Source organism: Eublepharis macularius, chromosome 2, assembly GCF_028583425.1.
Source record: "Eublepharis macularius isolate TG4126 chromosome 2, MPM_Emac_v1.0, whole genome shotgun sequence".
Lineage (NCBI taxonomy): Eukaryota > Metazoa > Chordata > Lepidosauria > Squamata > Eublepharidae > Eublepharis > Eublepharis macularius.
Window position 1 is genome coordinate 144,804,925 of NC_072791.1, and position 26,107 is coordinate 144,831,031.

General features: G+C 42.4%; 1 protein-coding gene across 1 annotated transcript in view; it reads left to right on the forward strand.

Annotated features, from left to right (window-relative positions):
• The window catches only part of LOC129324175 (acyl-CoA (8-3)-desaturase-like), a 34,731-nt gene that overhangs the window by 4,246 nt on the left and 4,378 nt on the right, over positions 1-26,107 (forward strand). Inside the window, exons 2-9 of the mRNA XM_054971233.1 lie at positions 3,429-3,539; positions 6,898-7,095; positions 10,393-10,494; positions 12,748-12,876; positions 15,607-15,664; positions 17,337-17,413; positions 22,799-22,896; positions 24,795-24,891. Of these exons, the coding sequence (XP_054827208.1) occupies positions 3,429-3,539; positions 6,898-7,095; positions 10,393-10,494; positions 12,748-12,876; positions 15,607-15,664; positions 17,337-17,413; positions 22,799-22,896; positions 24,795-24,891 (870 nt within the window). The remainder of the gene's footprint in view (positions 1-3,428; positions 3,540-6,897; positions 7,096-10,392; positions 10,495-12,747; positions 12,877-15,606; positions 15,665-17,336; positions 17,414-22,798; positions 22,897-24,794; positions 24,892-26,107) is intronic.

Genomic DNA, 26,107 nt, shown 5'->3' on the forward strand with positions numbered 1-26,107 from the left:
AGACACACTTGGCCAGGGCTAACTATACTTTCACATTATTATTACACTCTTTCTCCAAAAGAATTCAGGACAGCCTATGTGGTTCTTCTCTATATTCTATTCCATACAAACTCTGTGAGGAAGAATGGACAGAAAGAGCATGAACAACATTGAAATAAAAACTTGCCTTGCCTTCATGGCCAATTCATATTACAAAGTCTTTGTATCACCACATAGCTGCCACAAGGACTATTAATCAGACATGCCCTAGGAGCTCCATGCTCAGAACTCAATTCTCAGATCAGGACCATGGTACATGAGGAGAGGCAGTTTAAGCCTTCCCCTTTTCATCATTTTCCCAACTTGAAACAGCTCCAGAGAGGTTCTATTTGCCCTTTTTGGGAAACTTATGTATACTGATGGTTACACATAAATTTTCCCAGTGGGAAAAACAGCAGCCCTCCGGGCCATTTCAAGTGCAGGGTAGAATGCTCAAGCTCCCTCTTCCCATGCATTACATTCCTAATCTGAATTCAGTCATCTTGCACTTGGTAATTGACATAAGAGCGATACAATGACTGTGGTGTATGATTGGCCTTCAGGTGATAACAGCACAAGTTTAGGAGGCAATTAGCATGGGCTACATCTTTCCTTCCCCTCTTGGATACACAACTTAATGTGGTGAGGGGAGTTGAGTGTGTTAGTGAAGTTGAGAGCAATACCATTAGGAACTCAGGCTTGGTCAAGAGCTTAAACTCCTGGAAGAATCACTCAAGGCGGAATGGTCAAAGCTGAGATATCAGACAAAGACACATCCTCCCCTTCAGGAATCAAAGGGTCACATCAGCAGAAGAAAATTGACTGTTCCAGTGGTGATAGGAGCAGAAGGTTAGTTACTGGGCAGCAGCAGTACTGGAAGGTGAAACTGGCGAAGGATCTTTCACAGACAACAGCAGTGTCACTTCAGCTAACACTGATTAGGAGGGGTGTGCACCCAAAAAAGATTCAGGTTTCCCACTTCAGGTTTACCCAAAATGGGAAAACAATCTGGAATAAACTGAATCACAAAACGCTGAATAGCCATTTTGGGATTCAGCTATTTAAACTGCTTCGATGTACTGTAATGAACAACCTCCTCCTCCCCCTTCCCAACGGGTAAAACCCCCGAATCTTTATGGAGCACACGGAAGCTCAGAGTAGTGCTTTTCTTGCTGTTTGCAAACGTTCCCTCCTCCCCACTCCCATCGGGTAAAAAAGGCAGTGGGAAGCTTCGACACAGCACTCTTCTTGCCATTTACAAATGGCAAGAAAAGTGCTGCTTTGAGGTTCCCCCGCTGCCTTTTTTCACTACTCGCTACAACCCCCTCCTTCTCCCCTCCTATCGGGTAAAAAAGGCAGCTGGAAGCTTGAAAGCAGCACTGTTTGCAAATAGCAAGAAAAGTGCTGCTTTGAGCTTCCCACTGCCTTTTTTCACCTGATGGGAGGGTGGAGGAGGGGTTGTAGCAAGTCAGTCATTACAACCCTCTCCTCCCCCTGCCATCGGGTATAAAAAGGGAGCAGGAAGCTTGAAAGCAGCACTTTTCTTGCTGTTTGCAAACAGCAAGAAAAATGCTGCAGCTGCTGCTGCTCTCCCCAAAGCTTTCTGAAACACTCCAAAACTTTCAGAAAGCTTTGCTTCAGTATTTCTGAATCAGCTCAGCAATTCATGTGCAGTATGTGGGGATAAGAAGCAAGTGGGGGCAAAACAGTTTGCCTCCCCGCTGCCTCATCAGGACCTCCAGAGGCCTGGAAAGCTCCAGTGCGGCAGCTGTCTCAGGGCTTTCCTGCTGTCACAGGGCTTTCAGAGGTCCAGGAAGACCCGGGACAGTGATGGGAAGACCCAGTGCCATGGCGCCAAGCCTTCCGACCACGGAGGAGCCCACCGCTGAGAGTCTGTTGCCAAGGAGCCTGCTGTGGCATGGGGCTGCCTGGCCCAGTAGCCCACTGCAGCACAGGGCTACCCAGTCCAGTGGCCCACTGTGGCATGGGGCTGCCCAGCCTGTTGCAGCATGGGGCTGGCCACCCAGCAGGCAGCTGTGGTGTGGGGCTGCCCAGCTCATTGCAGCACAGAGCAGCTTGGCCCAGCACCTGCTGCTAGAGCAGCTCAGCTGGGCAGGAAGAAGACGGGCAACCCACTTTCTCCCTGTCCAGCTGATCCATGAGTGAGGGGGTGGTGGCGGAGTGCCTGCCCATCCACCACTCAGCTGGGCAAGGCTGCCTGTCCCCCTCCCCCCAGCAGCACTCCTGCCATGCCAGCCACCCAGTTCGGCCCTATGGGCCAAACTGGGCGGCTGCCAGGCACAGCAACACAACAGGCTGCCTGTCCCCCCTCCCCCAGCAGTGCTCCTCACCTGATTCCAGCTGCTTCCAGCTCTCAAAGCTGAAGAAATGCTGAAATAGAACATAAGCAATTCTAGGACTGACATTAGACAACACAGAATTACCCAGTAGGGTCAATTGTGGGAAAATCCAGGAAAACAATTCAATTGTGGGGAAATTCAGAACAGAGAAGCCAGTGCAGCTCTTTGCAATCGTCGTGTTCTCATTCACTTTGCAAAGATGAAAGGAGCAGATGCAAGAAACAAATGGATGAAGTGTAGCTTGCAAAAAGTGCAGCCCTAGCAAAAAAACAAAGAACACGGTTTCCAGCACTTGGCCAAGCTTTCCATCTGGTCGCTAGGAGATGCCAGAGACCAGTAAAGAGCAGCGGGTGAAGTGGGAGGTGGAGAAGGAGAGGTCCCCTCAACGGTGGAGACTCCATGGCCAGGGGCAGTTTACCTGAGGGGGCAACAGCCAGGGAAGGCCTTGGCCTATTTGCACCCTTGAGTGTGGGCCCTTTGGGGAAGCAGGATCTTGCAGGTTCGCTAATTTGCAGGTGGGGCCTGGAGAACTCCTGGAATCTCCCAATCTCCTGGTGACCTAGATTAGTTCTCCTGAAGGAAATAGCTGCTATGGAGGAGGACTTTATGGCATTTAGGATTGCCAGCTCCTGTTTGGGAAATACCTTGAGATTTGGGGGGTGGAGCCTGGGGAGAGCAGGATTGGAAGGGGGAGGGACCTCAGCAACATATAATAATGCTACAGAGTCTACCCACTGAAGCAGCCATTTTCTCCAGGGGAACTAATGCATGGCCCGCCTGCCCAGCCCTTTCTAGAGCCTGTATTATTTCACCCCTACAACGGGCTTTGTTACTAGTTACATGCATATTACACATCCAATATTACACACATACGAGCATCTGTCACCACTTACAAGCAGCTCTTACAGCAGGCATCCACACCTGTTAAGTTATTAACCTGCTCCTGGACTAACCAGAAATTCCCTAACTGAAAACAAACTTCTCTGACTTGCACGTCTATCATTTCATGTTTTCTCCCCTTCATAATCCCCTTCCTTTATGAGTTCCCAGGATGCCTTCACAGCTTTCCACAAGGATGAAGACTTAGTAAAGAAATACCTGAAGGCACTACTAATTGGAGAGCTGGCACCTGATCAATCCAACTGTGAGCCCAATAAAAATGTGAGTTTTTCCTAGGGGTATTTTTAAAAATTAGGTACATTGAATCTGCAATCCTTTAATGCAATCACATCCTTTCAGATCTAGGGCTTACCTTTAGCTTGAACATGCAATATTTTGTCTTAAAATATGCTTTAGTCCCTTTCCATATGTCAGCTGGTTTCAGCCCATCAGCTGAGGTGAATGGAATACTGAGCCAGATTGTTCAGTGCTGCCAAAGCAATGGGACATAACTTTAAGCCTTATACTTGTTGCTTCAATGGATCTTAAGCTGTGACTTATTCAGCAAAAAGTTATGCTTAGAGTATATTGGACACCATACTGCCTTTTTATTAAAGATTAAGCAGAGTATCCCATTGTTGGCACTGTAACTTACAAGATGCATATGCTTTGGACATGTGCAGTTATTTGTTTCGGGGGTGGTGGTGGGGTCATTCATATTAATTTTGTATTAGAATAATCCTTTACTTTTGAGAATGTTTATGTATTTTTAAATTATTTGCCTGTCACATGGAGCCTAACTGATAGTCAATGAAAATGGATCCCCTGTGCCTTTACAGTTGCTGAGGACCTTATAAACTTATCAACATTTGAATATATTGAACATAAATAACAATTGCGTATGGATTTATTTTTAGATATTTGAAGACCTTTTATCTAAGGTTATGTATAAATTCACCAGCATTCTTTTGTTTGTTGTTGATTTTTCATTCTTTTTTTTTGCTTTGCACAAATAAATAAATAATAATAAAAAAACACCTCACCAGCTGAAAAGTAATGCTCCCACATCCTTACAATGCACTGTAATGGATCCACTGTACATAGGTACTGAAGATCCTGGGCGCAGCACTTCCTTTCTAGCCTTATAGTCATAATCTTAATCTTTTAAGCAATTAGGTTCCCTGTATCACTAAAAAGTGGAATGCGCTGGATATGTTGTTTTCATCATGCTCTGGAACTTAATGGAATTTAAGTATTACAAGTTATTAGAATAAATCCAGCTATTCCCTAACAGACAATTTAAGTTGCAGTATTCCAGTTCCTATGAAGAATCTACTCACTATAGCTTTTTCTTTTGGATTGAACTTTAGATAGAGACAGTAATGGAGTTAATGGAGTTTCATTGAACTTTAGACAAATACAGTAATGGAGATTGTGGCAGAACGGGGCCTTTCCTCCCACTGGTAGACCCCACTCTGCCTACCCCTCCCTTTCTGCCTCTGGCCAGGCACCTGAAGGGGCTGTCTCCAGGGCCGGCGCCAGAGTTTCTGGTGCCTGCGGCCACTCGTGTGCAGGACTGCATGATGACATCATTGTGCGATGACATCATCACGCAGTACAGGATAGCTGGGGCGGCATGCGGAAGCTGCTCCATGCTCTGCATGCCACCCCAGCAGCAGCCTGACGGCTTCTGTGCCTGGCTGGGGTGTGTGGGGGCAGAGGAGTGCGCAGCGGAGCTGGCGTGGCTGGCTGCAGCTGCTGCAGCAGCCAGCCAGCCCCGTGCCGCCGCTGCCACACGCCCCAGCCGGACGCAGAATCCACGAGCCACTGCTGGGGTGGCACGCGGAGGCTGCTCCGTGCTCCATACGCTGCCCCAGCAGCAGCCTGACAGCTTCTTCGCCCAGCTGGGATGTGTGGGGGCGGAGGAGCACGCAGCAGAGCTGGCGTGGCTGGCTGCAGCTGCTGCAGCAGCCAGCCAGCCCCGTGCCGCCGCTGCCACATGCCCCAGCCAGGCACAAAAGCTGTCAGGCTGCTGCTGGGGCAATGTGCGGAGCACGGAGCAGCCTCTGTGCAGCACCCCAGCAGCAGCTTGCGGCTTCTGCGCCCGGCTGGGGCGTGTGGTGGCAGCGGCGACACGGGGCTGGCTGGCTGCAGCAGCAGCTGCAGCCCAGTCACACCAGCTCTGCTGTGTGCACCTCTGCCCCCCGACACCCCCTCCGGCGCCTCTCCAGTGCCCTCACGCCCAAGGCCACCGCCTACTTGGCCTCAATGGGCGCGCTGGCCCTGGCTGTCTCCCTTCCCTGTCTCTGGGTATTCACTGCCACCATTGTCCCTGTATGGGGTCCTGGTTAGGCAGGACAGCCTCCTAATTCCCCCTCCTCTTCTAGTGGGCCCAAGCAGTTGGGGGACTATGTTGAACAGAAGAGCTTTCCTCCGTCATCAATTCCAAAACTCATTTATTGAACTGCTAACTATACACAGGTAAATAAACAGTGAACGGAGGGACTAATAAAACCTAAACAGAAACCCCTACTCTATCTCCCTCATGCCCTAATTAGATGTTGTGTAGGGCAGGCCCAATCCTTTGATACCTGGGGTTACACTAGATCTACCTCTCCCCTCAGAGCCATCTCTCCCTCAACTCTCCAGCCACCAACTGTCAGCTTCTTTCCCACTGACTCGCTCTCCCTCCAATCACATTCCACTCCAGAACTTACCCCTCCCCTCTGCAGCCCATAGAAAGGTAACTCCAGAAACCACAAGGGTGTTTCTCCACAGAGATAATTTTATCACATAGATCTGGTAGGACAGAAACCTGTTGTCTCAAGTCTCTGTATTGAAGCAGAACAGGAATGTGGAATCAAATATTGCTGACCTGATAAAATGCCTGATAGAATTGGTTTGGATTGGCAGTACTCAATCACAGAAAAGACAATCCCTGTTTCTGAAATTTCCCTCTCACTAAATATCAGAATTGGGAATTGTGTCAGGAAGGCAGCAGGAGCAGATAGGGAGGGGATAGGAAGCACCAGCCCTTTAAAATTTAAAGGACCATTATTTTAATTGTGGTGGATTTGGCTTCCAGATGCCACAGGCCAGGTTTACCATTCTTTATTTTCAACCCAGTTGGACTGTGGCACATTGACCCTTTAAACTTTAAAAGGACATTATTTTCAAAGGACCATAGAGTTTAAACTTTAAAGGGATGGTGCATCATCGACCAGATGGAGTGTGCTTTGTCTGTCTGTCTGTCCCCTTGTCCCCAATCCTGGTGCCTAGGGTTGGGGGGGGGGGTAGTGCAGAAACTTCAATAATTGTTTTAATTTCATTTTGTAATTTTGAAAAGGGACATGATTATCATTTGGTAGTATTAACATTGTTCTGATATCCTTAAATGACCTTCCAATATGGTTGGTAACAATACTTCTAATGTTTAATGCAAATAATAATCGTGCCCTTCCTGACTTTCTGATATGGAATTAAAACAATACGTTTTGACATGCACACCACTGCAGCAGAACCTGTCTGCTTACTGCTTTCTTCTTCCATTGTGATGCCTCTGGAAGAAGAAAGCATTCAGAGGAAGTTTGAGTAATATACAGCCAGAAATGAGAGAGCTTAACTGTTCCTCTTGTCACAGGAAATGCTAATAAATGATTTTCGTGAACTACACAGCATGGTGAAGAGGATGGGACTCCTGAAACCCAATTATCATTTCTTCATGTTAATATTTCTTCATGCCCTACTGATTGATGTTGCATCCTGGCTCACCATCTGGTATTTTGGAAAGTCCTGGATACCATTCCTTGTTGGTGTGGCACTATTCACCATAAGCCAGGTAATGGTTCTGGGTGACTGAACATAACAAATATCTAGATTATTCTTCTGCTGTTCTAGAATCAGTTAACTCTTATATGGTTCATAATATTCTCATAAGACATTCAATGAAGCTAACCTCTTTGTTGGAGTTTTGGGCAATAACACCAACGGAAATTAACTGAATTCAGTATGTGTTTTGTAATACCTAACCATTCGATGTACAATTTTATCCTTTCTGTCAGAATTTTAGTCCATAGCACTGATAGTAGTTGCCATAAATGGGCTTCACAGGAATCTTGTTTTACTATGAGGATGTGGAATTTACTCAGCTGGTACAGATTCCTAGCCATTAGAAACTTACTGAAGAGTTCACCTTTCTAATCACCTCCAAAAACATAGGATTTCTTTTCACTGCTACCAAGAGAAGAGATTAGCAGAAGTGGTTTACCATTGCCTTCTTCTGTGCCATACTAATCAGTAGGGGTGTGTGCATCGGGTTTCCGATTCAAGTTTTTACCCAAATTGGGCCTGATTGGGAATGATTCAGTATTTCTGAATCAGCCCCAGCATTGTTGAGCTGATTCAGAAATACCAAAACAAAGCTTTCAGAAAGCTTTGGAGCATTTTGGAAAGCTTTGGGGAGAGCAGCAGCAGCCATAGCACTTTTCTTTCTGTTTGCAAACAGCAAGAAAAGTTCTGCTTTCAAGCTTCCCGCTGCCTTTTTTTACCCAATGAGAGGGGGGAGGAGGGGGTTAGTGAGTGACTCGCTACAACCCCCTCCTCCCCCCCTCCCATCAGGTAAAAAAAGGCGGTGGGAAACTCAATGCATCACTTTTCTTGCTGTTTGCAAACAGCAAGATGTGTGCTGCTTTCAAGCTTCCTGCTGCCTTCTTTAATGCTGAATATTAATGTACCCAAATGTAAGTAAGTATCATTGAATCTCATAGATAGTGTCTTTACAAATTTAATGAAAGGGATGTTGGGGAGATATAGTTTGTGTTTTATATATTCTGTTATATATAATTATTTCTGGTTTACACAATTATGCTACACAATCCTTTTTTTCCTTTTTGTATCTCCTTTTATTATTATTCTGTTCTTCAAAATAAAAATGTATTATATAAGTTTAAAACAGAATAGTATTATTCATTCTTGTTCTTGGCTCTGCCCCAGTAGCCAACTGAGTGCCATCCGACCTGGAGATTTTATCTTCTAGCACTGTATCTCCTTTCATTTTGGATTGTCTCATCATAGGGTTTTCGAGATAAGAGATTAACAGAAGTTGTTTACCATTGCAAACAGTAAGAAAAGCGCTGCTTTCAAGCTTCCCAGTGCCTTTTTTTATCCGATGGGAGGGGGGAAGGGGGTTGGAGTGAGTGACTCGCTACAACCCCCCTCCCCCTCCCCCTCCCCCTCCCATCAGGTAAAAAAGGTGGCAGGAAGCTCAAAGCATCCATTTTCTTGCTGTTTGCAAATGGCAAGAAGAGTGCTGCTTTCAAGATTTGTGTACATGCCCCTCTGCTCTGTACACAGGATAAACAAGCCAACCTCTGCGCAAAAGAATAAATGGACACAAATCTGACATCAAAAATGGCAATATCCAGAAACCAGTAGGAGAACACTTCAGTTTACCAGGACACTCCATCAAGGACTTAAAGGTCATCATAGCTCAATAGAAACATTTCAAAAGCAGAATCTAATGAGAAACTGCTGAATTGGAATTCATTTGTAAATTTGATTCAATCAGACTTGGATTGAATAGAGACTCTGGATCAGAAGTAACTGCCTTTCAGGCATTCCATTCATATTCAGCTATGGAGGAGAGGGGCCACACCCAACCTGGATTGTGCACTCCACCTCTTTCATGACTTTTGCAACTGATTTGCATCTACTCCCCCTCCCCTCACCACCTATATATCTCCGACTAGTTTCTTCATACCCTCCATGCATCTGACGAAGAGAACTGTCGTTCTGTAAAGCTTATGCTAATATAAAGTTGGTTAGTCTTAAAGGTGCCACTAGACTCTTTACTGTTTTGTGACTGCAGACTAACACGGCTAACTCCTCTGGCTCTAATAGAAGTCAGATGAGAGGAAAAACCCAGCCAACGATGCTTCTCTAATTTTTAGCCAGCAATTGAACTGTTTTTTGACAGGTACCTACATAGAATACCATATTTCAAAAGCAATTCAGCTATGTTGTAGTTAATGAGAGTTCAATGGAAAATATTCCACGCTGTCTACATTCTCATTGAATACTTACTTAAGTATTCCTGCCTCAATGAAGAGAAATAATATATTCCATTTTTGCTGGGTTGAGAATGTGCACAAATTGGATTAAATTAGTACAAAATGTCCACTTGCACTAGAGCTCTTGAACAAGTTGAAATGCAAGTCACTTGCACTAAATCAAACTTATTATGTCCCCACTTGCATTTCTGCTTGTGCAATATCTTGTACTACCAGTTTTTGGACACTATAACAGATAGGGAGGGAAGCAGTGGTGTTGCATAAGATCTTGCACATATAGAACTGTGCTAAATCTGTTTTTGTTTCCACTTCTACACCCCTGGGTATAAGACACTGAAGCTTCACTGAAGTGTGTGTGTGTGTGTATATATATACACACACACATATATATATTAAGCAATGGGCTTTTCAGTCAGGGTTCCTGTCACTCTCTTCTTTACTCACAATTAACTGAGCATCATAATGAAGTAGTCAAATGTTACCACAGTGCCAAAGGAACTTTTTTTTTCATGAGTTCATCCAGTGGCATATCTGTAAAGTTTAAAAGCCCACATTCCTGAAACTACTGGATACCTTTGCTTGAGGTTGAGGATTTCATGGTAAGGAAACTTACCCTGTCCACAAGTTGCGGCTCGTTAGCAGTGCATCCCTAAACATAGTCACACTTTTCTGAGTCCATTGAAGTCAACAGGTTTGGAAGGGCATAATTCTGATTAGGATTACACTGAAAGTATTACAGCAGCACTATGAGAAAAAGTCATGGATCAGCAGCTTCTACAGGACTGTTCTACAGATATCCTTCAGTTGATCTGTTGTGTTTGATCTTCAGTACTTACGTACGAGCCAATATGTTTTTTCTCCTGCTGCCCCAGGAACAGAGGATACAGCAGAAAGACATCCTGTTCTTTCTAAATAACCAGTCTCCTGGGGATATTGTATTTTTGAATGGGTTTATGTACCTCTTTATTTGCTAACATTTAATTTAGCAATTAGATTAATTTAGCAATTAATCCCCACAAACCAATTTATTAAAATGAATTATCTTGGCATTGCTTATTGCATTCCAGGTCCAGTATGGATTTTTTCAGCATGATCTTGGACATGTTTCAGTCTTTCAGAAGCTCAAGTGGAATAAACTAATTCATTTCATTGTATTAGGAGTTCTTAAGGTAAGGATCCAATACTGTGATAGCTTTTTGAAAAAATAAGTGTAGCAGTAACTCTTGGATGCAGTGTCTATTCTACTAAGGCAAGAAGACCTTGGACTTGGGTCATCATAAAATGTATATAATTTATGTTGCCATTTCAAGCATTCAAAATGCTCCAAGGATTACATTAATTCTTACAACAACTGTGTCATGTTGTTAAGTATTATTATCCCAATATTTCAGGCAGGGGAGCTGAAATAGAGAATAATGGTTTCGGGTCACCAAGTGACACCTCCAGAGACAGAGTGAGGCTGGGCCCTCATGAAGTAGCTCAGCTGAGAAAAGGAGAGAAAGAAGAGAGAAAGGTTAGAATGGCTGGGTTTAATCCTTGTTAGATATGAAAAGTGCTCCCTTCCTCCTTCTGCCCCACTTTCTCTGCTTCTTTTGCTTCCAAGAACTCTCTCTCCATTTTAAACATAGAACAGTTTTGATGATGGAGAAAGGTACTTGAGTCAAGAGAAAGGTACTTGAGTCAGGTATTCAACGAAGTAGCCTATTTTACAGTTAAACACTAGCCATTCAGCAGAGGAGGTAACAATAAGAAATCTTTTCAGATTAACACATGACCAGGTACAAAGGTTGTTTCTCTCCCCACACTCTCTGTAACAGTCAGATGTGAGTTTAGGGGCTGGAGTTCTCCCAGAATTACAACTGACCTCCAGACTACCAAGATCAGTTCTTCTGGAGGAAATGGCAGCTTCAGGGGGCAGACTGTATGGCATCACATTCCTGCTAAATTTCCTCCCTTCTCCAAATTCTGCCCTGTCCAGGAACTGCCACCAAATCTCCAGGAATTTACAATCCAGACTGGCAACTTTGTGAGTTGCAAGTTCTCCTCAGTTCCCACATGCAAGTTGCCCAATTCAGATGGAGACCTTGGCATGCGTGGAGAAGGGGCTCCCTCAATGCCATTTTCCTGATATGAAGCCTTGGAGGGCACTGTTAGGCCTGTTGGGGAAACCTATGTGTGTCCCAGGGAATGCATGGATTTTCCTACCAAGCCAAACAGTAATACCACCTCCCCTGAGATGTTCAGTCAAGAAAATAGCATGGTGGAAGAGGGTGTAACCCTTTCTCCACATCCAGTGTTTTCCTGATCCAAACAAGGTACTGCAGGCAGGACTTGAGAAAAATCTGCAACTCACATCTGACTGTTACACAGGGTGGGGACCTGGTAATGTTTCAGCAATTTGTTGTGCGATTTGCAGGTAAGGCATTCAGAGTAAAATTGAATATATATGTGCAAGCCGATGCCCTCCTGCCTCCAAATGTCACCAGATGTTCTCCTGGCTCAATTTGCAATCAGATAATGGGACTTTCTCGTTTGCTTTCAAGTCACAAATAGGTACACACCCAAGTTCCTGCTCTTTGGTTCTCACAGCAAATATGGGTGCGCTCAAAACAACATCCATTTATCAGCAAGGAAATACAGGGATGGGAGCAACTGATTTCAGGCTTTCAGACCTGATCCAGCTAGGCCTGTTCTACCAGTTTTCTGGTGGAGCTGTGATATCTATGGCTGCATTCTGCTTTCAACTTGCCTTTTCTCTAGGCTATCCGAAAAGTTTCTGTTTCTCTGGGGCTACAAAGGGTAGAGGAAGGGCAGAAGAAGAAGAGATTGACACAGGAGATATGTGCCTAACAGGCACATCATCTAGACCATGTTCATGGATGCCAGATAGCTATGGTTGTCAGGCGTACCTGCCAATCAGCAGGAGTTGGGAGGGGGGTGCAGTGGCAGGCACTTATCTTTTGTCTCCATGCACACTTGTGCCTGCAGCCTCAGTCAATGATGTCACTTGTGCCAGAAGTGACATTGTGCCCAAAGTGACATCATTGACTGGGGCAGTGGTCACACATACACCCATTTTCTTGGCCTGCCTCCTCCCACACAAGGTCAATTTCTTGTAAACACTTATTTTCTACTCATAAAGGGATTTTTAAGCAGCTGACCTTTGTTTCAAGCCTTGTCATAGTGAGACAATAGGGCTTTTGGTAAAGTTGTTCACAAATTGTTAGAAGGAAAGAGAGGAGACAGAGAGTGGTGAAGCTGTGTCAATTTTTATCCATCTTCCCAGAGTCCTAGTTCAAGTTCAGCACATATACAAATAGATTTATCTCTGAAATTATGCACTCTGTATGCTGGAGGAAGGATACATGCTATAACTCATCTGATGAATAAATGAAGTATTTTTATTTTCATTATATATCCAGGGTGGGCCACCAAGTCAATGGAACTTTATGCATAACCAGCATCATGCCAAACCCAACTGTTTCCGTAAAGACCCTGATCTCAACATGCACCCTCTTCTGTTTACCTTGGGGAAGCCCCTTTCTGTGGAGGTAAGAAGGCAGGGAATGGGACTGCAGCTGGTCATGAGTAGCTATAAACTGTTGTTTCTTAGACAAGATATTTGAGATTGCATACTACTACATTCCTCTGAAATAGTCGAGGTGGCAGTAGGAAGAATTTTGACTAAAAATGTAGTTTTCAAACTTTTTGATCTGGGATCCACTTTTAAACCTACTCTGTTCTTCAGAATCTACTTGCAAAATAACTTTACATTGTTTTCCTTCTCCAAGACATAAAATTCAAGAATCTCATATCTCATATCTGAATCTCAAATATTGTATCTGAAGTTGATATTTTATTTTGGATTTATTGATATATATTTCATGGTAATTTTGCACATTGATTTATTTTTATTTATTTAAAACATTCCTGTCTTTCTAGCCAATTAGGACTCTCAAGACAGTGAACAATTCAAAGAGAATAAAAATAACTTTTAAGAACAGTACATATAAATACAATCAACAATTAAAAATAAATGAGAATGAGATTCAGTAGGGTATGTCAGATGAAACAAAAAAACTCTTCACCACTGGAAGAAGACAGTGATTGAGAGAGAGGGGCAAAACTCTCCAGCAGCGAATTCCATAATTTTGGTGCCATGAAAGTCCTTTCTTGGGTTGCCACCCATCAGATGGTGGTGGCACCCAAACAAGGCTTCTGAGGATGACTGTAATGCTTGGGAAAGTTTGTATAAGAGTAGGTGATCCTTAAGGTATGCAGGTCCTAGGCCATAAAGGGCTGTAAAGGTCAATACCAGGACTTAAACTGAGCCCAGAAGCAGATTGGAAGCCAGTGCCAATGGAACAAAACTGAAACAATATGGTCCCTACAACCCACTCCAAACAGCATCATGGCTGCGGCATTCTGTACCCACTGTACTTTCTGGATTCTGCCCATGTACAGTGCATTGTAGCAATCTAATATACATGTTAACAGGGCATGTACCACAGTGGTGAGATCTTTTTTTACTCAAAGCTGGGGAATGTGCCCCTGGCCACCACTGCCACCTGTTTACCCAATTGGAAGCCCAAGTTCAGCTGTTTTGCCAAAGAGGATTTGACAGCAATGAACACGCGGATGTGAAAGGAAAACAAATTTATTTAACACCAGAAAGAAATAAGTGCAAGAACAAAATGATACAGAAGTAAATGCAAAACTGAAACAATACAGAGGAAAGACACAACTTAGGTTTATGACGATCCTTCTGCTGCCAGTAACCCCCTGGAAATGACAACAAGTTGACTCCTTGTCTGGCCAAATTGCACAGCACCGCTCCATGGGTCAGTCAGAGTTGAGGTTACAAAGGGGAGGTGGTCTCTAAGGTTTATATATAAAGTAAATGCAAGTATTGCACCTGGTGCTAATTGCCTTCAGAGGGGGAGAAGGTGATTAATCATCTTCGAAAGGGAGGTGCGAGGCCAAGTGTCCAAGGCCCACCAATAAGAGCATGTGACAATCACCCAAAGTGAAGATTGCTTCTAGCCTCCCACCACCCCTGTACCAGGTACTAATCTACACACCCCATCCCAAGAATGCAGCAGCCTGACATCATGATTAAACTGATAAATGTTAGAATACAAAAAACGAGTCTTAGGGGAAAACACACACCCTACATCAGCAAAGAAAGCATGTTCAGGCTTGGTCTGGAACTGGGCACAAGGAGGGAATGTGATAATCCCCGAGTTTACAATGTTCTTCTGCAATGCCACTACACCAGCTACACACCTAAACTGCTAACATGCTCTTGCAACTCACCCAGAACAGGAGAAACCTCAGATCCTAGATCAGTCCTTCTGGCCACCAGTTGCACCTCCATCTTGTCATAAGCTTCAATTTATTGGCCCTCATCCATACCAAAACTGTCTCCAGGCATCTGCTAATTGTTTCTATAGCCTCCCTGAGATCTGCTGGAAATGCAATATACCTCTAAGTGGGCATATAAGTGACAACCCATCCCATATCTTTGGGTAACCTTACCCACAGGTTTTATGTAGATATTAAAAAGCATGGAGGCAAGATGAACCCATGTGGTACCCCATAAGCCAGCGGCCAAGCAACACTCCCACAGTACCACTTTCTTGAAACCTACCTTTCAGGTAGGACCAAAACCACCACAAAATTTTGTCTCTCAGTCTCAATCCCTAGAGGCAGCCTAGAAGGATACCATGATCAATGGTGTCAAAAGCTGCTGAGAGGTCCAGGAGAATTAACAGGGTTGCACTTCTTAAATATATTATGCAGAAGCAAAACAAAATTCACCATCAACCTCCCAGAACCTCCTCGCCCAACTCATCCTGTACCATATTCTCTCTTCTAACATTGCAACCTACCTCCAAGAGAGTCATAAACTGGGTGCCAACCCACAGTTTGAGAACCACTGACTGAAAAGATTGGCCATTGTCTACCTTAGGTTTATATCAGTGTTTTACATTGACACTGTACCCTTTTTATGGACTCATAACTTGGGGTTCTATCCTGTACTGAATTCCTCAAGAAGAACATGTAATTTGGCAAAAAGACAGCAAACCTCGTGTCTTTTGGTTTGGACACCCTATGACCTTCTTGCAACTATATCTTTCTTTTCCTCAACTTTTACCTATAATTATCCAGGTTACCTCAATATTTTCTCACTAAATTTTGAAGGATGGAAGTTTGTGTTTTGTAAAGGTGTTTATTTGACCCTCTCAGCCTAAGTGTTGTGTTCTACTCTCCATCTGCAGCTTGGCAGGAAAAAAAAGAAATACATGCCTTACCAATACCAACATTCATACTTTTTCTGTGAGTACTTGTTAATTTTCTTAGTAGCCTAAGGTTGCATTCCTATTTATTTATAAAATTTATATCCCATTGTTGAGAGTTAGGAGTTGTTTAAGTTGAGGGGCTGTCTGTGGGCAAGAAAAGGTTTGCCTCCCAATGCCTGTGTGAGAGTAGTATCATTGTCCAGTGTAGGTTGAAGGTTATTATGATGCATTGAACTAGTTTGATCTGGGAACTGTATGTGACTACCAGTGGGGTCCTGCTGTTGTTTTGTTTGGGCTTATCATGTAGCAGGTCATTATCATTCTGGCTTTGTTGATCTGATCACTTAACTCCTCACTCACAACAATGCATTTCCCAACATGAACATGAACTTTGGGCCCAGGATCTGCAATAAACCAAGATGCCAACTCTGTCCCCATATTCACTCCAACAACACAATCACTAGATCTAGCAACACCAACTATACCATCTCAGGCTCCTTCACTTGTTCATCTTCCAACATTATATATGCCATCAAGTGTAAACAATGCTCTTCAACTCTATGTTGGACAAACAGGTCAGTCCCTTCACAAAAGAATGAATTGACATAAATTTGATATCAAGAATCACAACATTCAAAAACCAGTGGGAGAATATTTTAATCTTCCAGGACATTCCATTGCTGACTCAAGGATAGCAGTTCTCAAGCAGAGAAACTTCAAAGGAAAATTACAACACAAGATTGCTGAAATTAAGTTTATTTGCAATTTGGAACAATAAAACCTCCAGAGCTGAATTGGAGCATAAGCTTTTTTCACATTACAGAGGCTAATTTTCTGCACTTTGTTCCACTGCTCTATCAGGTTAATTACAACATGCATTATAGCTAGCTCCTTTACACTCTAATTTACAATACCTCTCCCACCCTCTGCCTGGATTATAGAGATTCTTTCCTTTTTCCATTCTTCATATCTGACAAAGTGAGCTTTGACTCTTGAAAGCTCATACCTTGGAAATCTAGTTGGTCTTTAAGGTGCTGTTGAATCCAGATTTGGCTCTTTTACTGCAGACCAACATGGCTACTCACTCGAAAATATATCTCTATAGTAAGCTAGTCACTACCAATTTTTAAAAAGCACCCCCCCTCCAAAGCTTTCTAGTAGCGGGGAAAGGGAATTGGCACCCATAGGTAGTTGAGGCAAGGGAACTGTGGGGGAATCTGCTGTGTGGATATTTCACCACCACTGTGAATACCTCATTAGCAATGAGAGCTACATGAAGTATCATCAACATATGGAAGAAGCATTAGTCCTCACTTTGGACAGTTACCACCATTTATAAAGTTATACCTCCTGTTGAGGGGAGTAGGGGGGTCACAGTTCAGTGGTAGACTGAACACCTGTTATGCATGCAGAAGGTTTTGTGTCTAGTCCCTGGCCTTGAAACTTCACTGTCATTCGGAGTAGATAGTACTGAGCTTGATGGCCAATGCTCTGATTTGGAAGAAGGCAGCTTCATAGATGCATATAAAAGAGACATCAGGTTGGATGAACTGCTATAGCTGGACTGGTATAACAAGTATTATTTTGCCATTTTGACTTTGGGGTGAAAATCCTTGAGAAATATGCTACCGATTTGAGTTTGAATAGTACACATTTGAAGACAAGTTTCCATCTTTCTGTTGTTCTTGCTTTCTTTTTTTCCACCACAGTCTTGGCTCCAATGACTTTCATGCTTTTTGTCCAGGGTGCTATAATCCGCTACACAGTTAAGAGGAAAAAGTGGGTGGTAAGTAATTTGCTATCAGATAGTTGCAATTCCTTTTATAGAATCATAGAATCAGAATCACAGAATAATAGGGTTGGATTCTAGGGTCATCTAGTCCAACCACCTGCACAATGCAAGTAATTCACAAATACCCCCCCCTGCATACACACACCCAGTGACCCTTACTCCATGCCCAGAGGTGGCAAAACACTATCAGGATCCCTAGCCAAACTGGCCTGGGGAAAATTGCTACCTGACCCCAAGGTGGTGAGCAGCCTTACCCTGGGCATGTAAGAAGGGCCCCTGAGAACTAAGCACTGATGATGTAGCCCTTCCTGCCCTCCCTCCATGATCTGCCTAGGTTCACAGAATAAGCATTGCTGTCAGATGGCCATCTAGCCTCTGCTTAAAAATCTTCCAAAGAAGGAGAACCCACCACCTCCCAAGGAAGTCTGTTCCACTGAGGAACTTCTCTAACTGTTAGGAAGTTCTTCCTAATGTTTAGCCAAATTCTTCCTAATGTTTAGCCAAAGATAAATGTATTTGGGGAATGATATGTGAGACATCTGAGCATAAATGTACTATGTCATCAATGCCCACCAATAGCCTCTAGAGTAGATGGGCATGAACAGAAAAAAAACCCCAAACATGATGTTCATTGTTTGTTGCCATCCACAAACAGGGACTCATGAACAACCATGAACATGGCCCTGTTCATGAACATGTTCATGGTTGGCTGTTCGTGGGGGCCAGCAGGCTCTCCTCCAGCCATCATCCAAGTCAAGATCCCTACTGCACCACTCCCAGAAACCTGACCTGAGCAGGCACCAGGAAAGGTACCAATAATTAATGATAGCTTGGCCCAGAGCCTGGCAGCAGCCTTGGAACTTGAAGGGGTAGATCCCTATCCCACCAAACACAAAGAAAATTAAAGCTCCAATGCACTCTATCAAAATGCCAACAGCAACTCTCTCCCTCTCCACTGTCTGCAAACTAAGCCAGAGCTGGGAGCCCCCCTCCCCCCTACTCTTTGTTCCCTTGTAACAAATTTGGAGCTCCACACTTGAAAGGAAGATCTGCTTATCAAGCTAAATTGGTCTTAGATTGGGGTTTCAAGGGCAACAGCAGGAGTTCAGACAGAGTTCAGACAATCCCTGCCTAAGTTGCCAAGGGAATTGATTGCAGGTGCCAGACGTCTGGCTTGATGAACAGCAACAAACAGCAACAAAGGAGGCTTGCAACGACCACCTGTTCATTTCGAATGGGGCCTCATGAACAACTTGTACGCGAACAGCGGATTGGACTGTTTGTGGCTTCTTTTTGTTCGTATTGCTGTTCGTGCCCATCTCTACTCTAGAGGTGCATTAAGTGAGGGAAGATTTCCCTCCCAACACAAAATACATATGTATGGATCACATATGGAGAGAACATTATATTGAAATGTATCCAACCATTCAATACAGCAAAGTCTGAAGCTTTCCTCCAATTTAAGGCTTCCAGAAGAATCACTTAAGTAGGAGGAAAGCTTCATTCAGTCTTTGCTGAGAGGGGTGGGAGCATGGGGTGCCTAGCATTTAGTGAAAATTAAAGGATATAGGAGGATATGGATAGAAAACTTTTTAAAAATGTATACACACTCCAGTTTAACTCAGCTGCTTCAGCCCAATCTAATTTTTTAAAAGAAATGTTAAGTCATTCTTTGGCAAGTCCCTAGAATTAGGAGTTTCCATGGTAATACTTCAGCTAAAGAATGCCCATTTTTAGCACAAAACATTCCTAGATGGAGACTGTGGCCTGGGGAGAAGACAAATTCTTAATATGACCCTGAATGCAACAGGTACATATTGTGCTCCCAGAATTCTGAATTTGTGGCTGGCACATTCTATAGCAGCTGAAACTTCCCAAAAGTCCAGATTAAAAAAAAATCTATTATTTTATTTAAAACATTTCTATGCCCTCCCCTCTACCCAAATAGGGTCTCTAAGGTGGAGAACATCAAACATTAAAATATTAAAAACATTTAAAATACAGAATGTGTACACAATACTTCAATAAAAAGATGTAAACAGACATAACACCAAAAACCTGGGAGGAGGCCAATAACAGTTATTGGGGGTATACTAAACAGAGAAAAATGTCTCCACCCACTGGTAGAAGACAACAATTCTGGGAGACAGATAAATCTCCAGAGGGGGCACTCCAAAGTTTTACTATCACTATCATTCTGTACTTGGATAAGTTTACACAATTAGTTAATTGCCATTTTCCTTTTCTTATTAATGAAATTTGAGAGAAATGTTGCTGTTAAAACTGACACATTTTTTCATGTCAGTTCCATATAAATGGTATATTTGGTGTTGGAGAGTGCCATCAAGTCATAGCTGACTTACAGTGACCCCTGGTGGGGTTTTCATGGCAAGTGATTCATGGGCTGCCTCTACAGCCTTGATCTTCTTTGGAGATCTCTCATCCATTTACTAACCAAGGCCGACCCTGCTTAGCTTCCAAGATCTGATGAGATTGGGCTTGCCTGGGCTATCCATGTCAGGGCATACATGGTATATAAATGATACAAATATAATATAAAAATAATATATAACATAGAAATGACATTAAAGATTTTTAAACAAAACAAATGAAAATGTAAAATTTGCCAAACAGGTAAAACCGAAGAGGTAAAACAGTTTTCCTATCTGTGCACAAAAATTAAGAGATACATTCCCCCCTCCCCAAACCTTTAGTCATAAAATTTCTATAATGCTACTTCTTTTGATGTTTGGATTAATAAATATAGACATCACTGTACCATCACCTACTGGCAGAACACAAGCATTACTTCTCATAGAGTTCCTTTTTAATTCTTTAATTCAGGGAAGCTGTGCTAATAAAGTAGACAAACAATATGAATTCAAGAGAGAAACAGTATTAAATGATGTCATTATTACATGATTAAAACTGTGAGTGATTTTTTCCTTAAGACAGAATGAATTTTATTGGATCTATGAGTCTTAAATGGCAGAGCACTTCAACTATTTGTCTTTAGTGGCAACATAGGATGTCAGGGATCTTTGTAGACATGGGCACAAATCAAAATATGAATCAAATTTTGTGATGAATTGGGCCACTGAGGAGATGGGCCTTCTGTAGCCATAGGAACACCAATCTTATCCCTCCAAACCCTGTTAGGCAGGTCTGTCTGCCAACTAGAGGCCTCCTGTTCTACTCTATGTGAGCATTTCTTATATAAGGCAGAGCTCTCTGCCTTGTGCTTTTCAGTTCCAGTAGACAGAGAGAGAGGGAGGACCTGTTGCTGGGATTTGGAGTGAAAGAGTGGGATTGGGAGCTTTTCGCTGGATTTGCTGCTGCTTTAAAAGAGACTGAAAAGCCTCTTTTTTATTTTCAGCTCTTGGCCTTGCTGGGAAGCTCGTTGGGTGAGGGTGCCTTCTTTCCTCCACCCCACCCTACCCCAGTCTCAGGGCATTGCCTGAGAAAAAAACAAAAAAAAACCCTAACAATGTGAGGGCTCCTTTGGTAACAATTAAGGGGAAAGACCCTCCTACAAAGAGAATTTTAAGAGTACTAATAGTACATTAGTACTCTAAGAGTTCTTCAATAGTACATTAATACAATTTTTTGTATATTTTAAAAAATATTTCTTGTTATGTAAAGTGCAATTAAAGTGTCAGAACCATTTAAAGGAAGCTCTAGCTCTTTAAATGGTTCTGACACTTTAATTGCACTTTTATTTTTTATGAGCTTTGCAAAGCACGCCCTTTATGGTCGTGTTCCGTCTGAAAGCTAGCCAAGTTGGTGATAAGAGTCTGAAGAATGCAAGTCCTCAATTATGGAATGATGAGCCTGCAACAGGATTTTTACATTCTGGACTAGTAATATCATTCCAGTGGGGACATCTGGTTGACACATGGTGACTGTACCTGTAAAGAGAAGGAATATAAATTACTAAGAAGATACTGAAGAATACTTACCTGCAAGATTAACTTTGAGGACACTTTTTTTTACCAATTGGACTTGTGGATTATATATTTCATTGTAACTTATTGTAATATTGTAACATTGATTGTATGTGATATAGGAAGGATTGTTACATAGTCTTCTCATATAAGGTTACATTATTATATTTATAGGTATTCCTGTTCATTGATTATTACATTGCACATTTCAGAACTTTGCACTTTACATAACAAGAAATATTTTAAAATATATACAAAAATATTTATTAATGTACTATCGAAGAATTTCTAAAAAAAAATTCCCTTTGGAGGAGGGTCTTTTCCCTTAATTGTTACTGGCTCTGGGGCCTAGCTTGATTGAGGCCTACCTTTTTTCCTTTAATTTTCTTTGCTTATATTCTTATTTAAAGCTTATATTCTTATTTGTTCTTGCTGGTGAGGGTGGGTGGAGGAGAGCCTGCTGAAGTCTCCCTGTGAGTTTGGCATCTCTGAGTATGAAGGAGACCATTGAAGTGCCCTGAGTTCTGATGAACCACAAAACGAACGAGTTGTTTTGCGAAATGGGACAATTTCATGAAAGTTTGAGATTTGTGATTTGTGGAATGTGACGAAACACGAAATGCTCGTTTCGTTTTTTCCCATTTCGTGCCCATCTATAGATCTGTGACTTCAAAAGGAAATGGAAGCATACATAAAACAGATGTACTTTCAATTCATTCTGTCACTTGAAATCTTTTTTTCAAGATTTGTTGAAACTTTGCCAAGATTTGTTCAGTTTAAACAGAAAATAAGGACCAGTCCCTGGATAAATGTGGGTTTTGAGGTTTCAATAATGCAATCAGCCGTATAAGCATTGAATGTAACATAAGAATTACTCAGCATGCATGCAAACAAAAATCATGTGTGCACTGTACATAGATGGTTCATTGTAATGTATATATAGCACTCTTGTGGAAACCCTATGTATACTAAACTGAGATCCATGATGGAAGAAAAGTGGGATATAAATGTAATAAAAATGATGGAGGCTAATACTTAAGTAATTGAACAGCTGGCCTCAGTATTTTTACTAAAGAAAAAGAGTGACCTCAGCATTAGTTATAGATGCCCCTCCCTGAGGAATTCTGCTAGGAATTCCTGTTATTTTGAAGTGGAAAATAGATTTCTGAAGAAAATCCATCAACCCATTAGATTAAAGCTTGTCCCAGCTGAACTGCAAATGGTCCCCTTTATGCCATCTCGGTTGTTCATTATAGCATGATAACAATCCTAAGAAATTTTCCATGCATGCATAGATTGCTCTACCTCAAATTGCAATATGGGTTTGGTAGTCTTTGTAGTTGCACCAAAAAAGTTTGTACTGACTGAGAAAGAAAATTGCTATAATTTCCATCTTCCCTCCCCCGCCCCACCTTAACACTACTTTTTTTGGCAGGAGCTTGCTTTCATTGTGATCTACAATATCCGTGTCTGTCTCATGTATGTTCCTTTAATGGGATTTAAGAGCTTCATGGCATTCTACTGGCTGTCCAGGTAATATTCATTTTTCAAAACTTTATTCTGATTTTTGCTGCTATACAGCTCTAAACTTTAATTGCTTTAAACTGGTTTTTGGATCCAGCTGCTTCCAAATAGCAATTAGCAATGCAATCTTCTCTCCTGGGAATATGCCAGGACAGATGACTGAATAGACCTCAGTAAAATTCTGAGCAGATCTGCTTAGGTTTGCTCTCTAAATATAGTAGCCCTGACCTGTTTTGAAACGCTTCGATAAGTCAACCATATAACAATTTTCTGTCTATCCCTGCTTTAACAATGAGTAATCACTGGTATATCTGCTGGATGTCTGCACATCCATGCAATGGGATCTTCATCAGAATAAGAGCTAGTTTACTTACCGCCTGTTCCATTACATCCCCTGCAGGGTGTTGCGCTCTGCAGACAAGCAACTCCTGATGGTCCCTGGCCCAAAGGACATCCATCTGGCCTCAACCAGGGCCAGGGCTTTTTCTGCCCTGGCCCCAGCCTGGTGGAATGCTCTCCCACTGGAGATCTGAGCCCTGCGGGACCTGTTACAGTTCCGCAGGGCCTGTAAAATGGAGATGTTCCACTGGACCTTTGTCTGAGTGCCAGTGGGTGTCCTCCTTCCATCTAATACTGTCACTTTTTCTGGGGCTGCCCTCGGCCATCTGTTATGCCCATCTGTTATGCCCATATACGGACTCCCAAATATTTGTTTAAATAGCCTGTGCCTGGACTATTTTAATGACTTTTTAAAGATTATTACTGATTTTATGGTTTTGTGATTTTAAATGCATTTTATGAATGTTGTTAGCTGCCCTGAGCCCATTTGTGAGGAGGGCGGGGTATAAATCAAATCAAATCAATAAATACACGCTCTTTTTGCCTATGTCGGATATAGACATTTTGCTTGACAGTGTTACAGATTTCAGAGGAAGGATGCCGTTATCTTTAAGATTTCTGCCTGACATAGCATTCAAGGGTTACGTTGCAGTACACTTTGTAGTTAACGACAGTCTCCACTCAAACATCTATGATAAATTTAATTAAGTGAAAAGAAAGCAGAGAGACCAACCCATACAGAGCTCAGGTATAAACCAGTAAATAAAATGAAAAAAGTAGTAACTATTTAAACATACAGAATCAAGTCTCAGGAAGTCTCGTTGGCCTATTAGGAAGCAGACTCCATGCTTTATTACCTCCAGAATCTGTCCAGACACTGACAGGTCAAGTGCTTTTATAATTACATTCCTGTAGCCAAAACTGAGAAAGCAAACTCTCCAGATCACAGCACTAGAATGGACATGTTCTAGAGGTGTAACTTCCAGTTGTTATGAAAAGAACCATCCTGTATCATATTAATTAGAAATTAGTGAATACCCCTCAGCTTGAGTATGAAATGTTCTGGCAACTAGAAGTGACATTTTCAAATGTGGAAAAAAGAGGACTTTTCTAAACCAGTTTTTAGTTATGACACTTGTGTTATCCATTCCTGATAGACATGTGATTTTTACAGTGCCATTAAAAACATAAAAAAACATAGTGCAGGGACAGGTAAAGATAACAAATTATTAGCTGTTGTGGGTTAACTTCATGTGTTGTTTGGTTGGCTCATTAGTTTTTAAATAGATTGGTTTATTTGACTAACTTTTAATTGATAATTTGTTTTGCTGTTCATGCGGCAAAAGTTGTTTGCCCTAAATAGAGTGTTTTTTTAAAAAAAAATCAAATTAAAGATTTCTGTAAGACAGATTATCTGAAACTGGTGGTCGTAGATTTGATGGAACTGTTCCATAAATTATTAATGTGCCCTAGTTCGGAAAGGTAAAGGCAATATGACTGTTTTAATAGGCAGTTTCATTTTGAAAGTGTCTTCTCTAGTGATGATTGTTAAAATTCTGTCTCCACAGGTTCCTAGAAAGCAACTGGTTTCTTTGGGTCTCACAGATGAATCACATTCCAATGAACATTGATTATGACAAGAATCTAGACTGGGTCTCTGCCCAGGTGAGAAATTTTAGCTAGAGTATTTTCTTTATTTCCTCAGATAACCTTCTTTCAAAATGGATATGGGCACATCATTAAATGACATTTGTCATGTAGTTGTGTGTATAGATATATAACTATGAGAAGAAAGATGAGCATGAACTGGGCTGTCCATGCTGCAGGCTAGCAATCATGATCACAGCTATTGGAAGGACTGTAGCTGTTAGGATTTGAGTGATTTGATTTGATTTATTTAACTTGTAGTCCGCTCTACCCACACACGGGCTTAGTGCAGATAACAACAACATTAAAATTTACATTAAAAATAACATTAAAATCATAAATCGACATACAATTCAGTCATAAAATAACTCTTTTTGAATAATTTGCATTGTTTGTGGAAAGCTAGGAGAGTGGGGGCTCTCCTGACCTTCTCAGGCAGATTGTTCCAGATGGTAGGGGCCACCACAGAGAGAGCCTCTGTATAGGCTGCTGTTGATTTTGCCTGTGTGTAGCCTGGCACCTGCAGGAGACCCCGTTCAGCTGAGTGAAGTTGCTGTGGAGGAACATAAGGAAAGAGGCAGTCCTGTAGGTATGCTGGACCAAGGCCATGAAGAGCTTTGTATGTTATAATCAATATCTTGAACTGAGCACAGTAACTGATAGTCAATGGAGTAACTGCAGAATGGGGGTGATGTTCATGCTCCTGTTCACTCCTGATACCAGGTGTGCCACAGTGTTTTGCACCAATTGGAGTCTCCTAGTTAACTTAGATGGGAGACCTTTGTATAGTGCATTACAATAGTCAAGTCTAGATGTTAAAAGAGCATCCAGGTGGCAGAGCATGCACAAGACTTCCCTTGAAGGAGGAGCACCAAGACAGAGCCTACACATGCACATAACTCATTGTCTCCTCTTCTGATTTTTCCAGGGCATGCTGAACAACCCCTGCCCACTCTCCAGCCTTTTCTTTTCTTCTTCCAGCTACTACTGTAATGTTACTAGTTGCAGGATGGCTTCCCCTCCCCTGCTCACTATTGTCACAAAGGGAAGGGGAGGCAAGAATAGAAAAAGTTGGCAAGGAGAAAGAGGAAAGACAGCAATGCAAAGGGCAAGAGTAGCCATTTGAGAAAGCCAGCCTGTAACCCACTTTCATTGACATCATGACTCACTTTGGGGTCCTGACCCATAGGTTGCTAAACACTGATCTAGAGGACTGTGCAGCTAATTACACAAA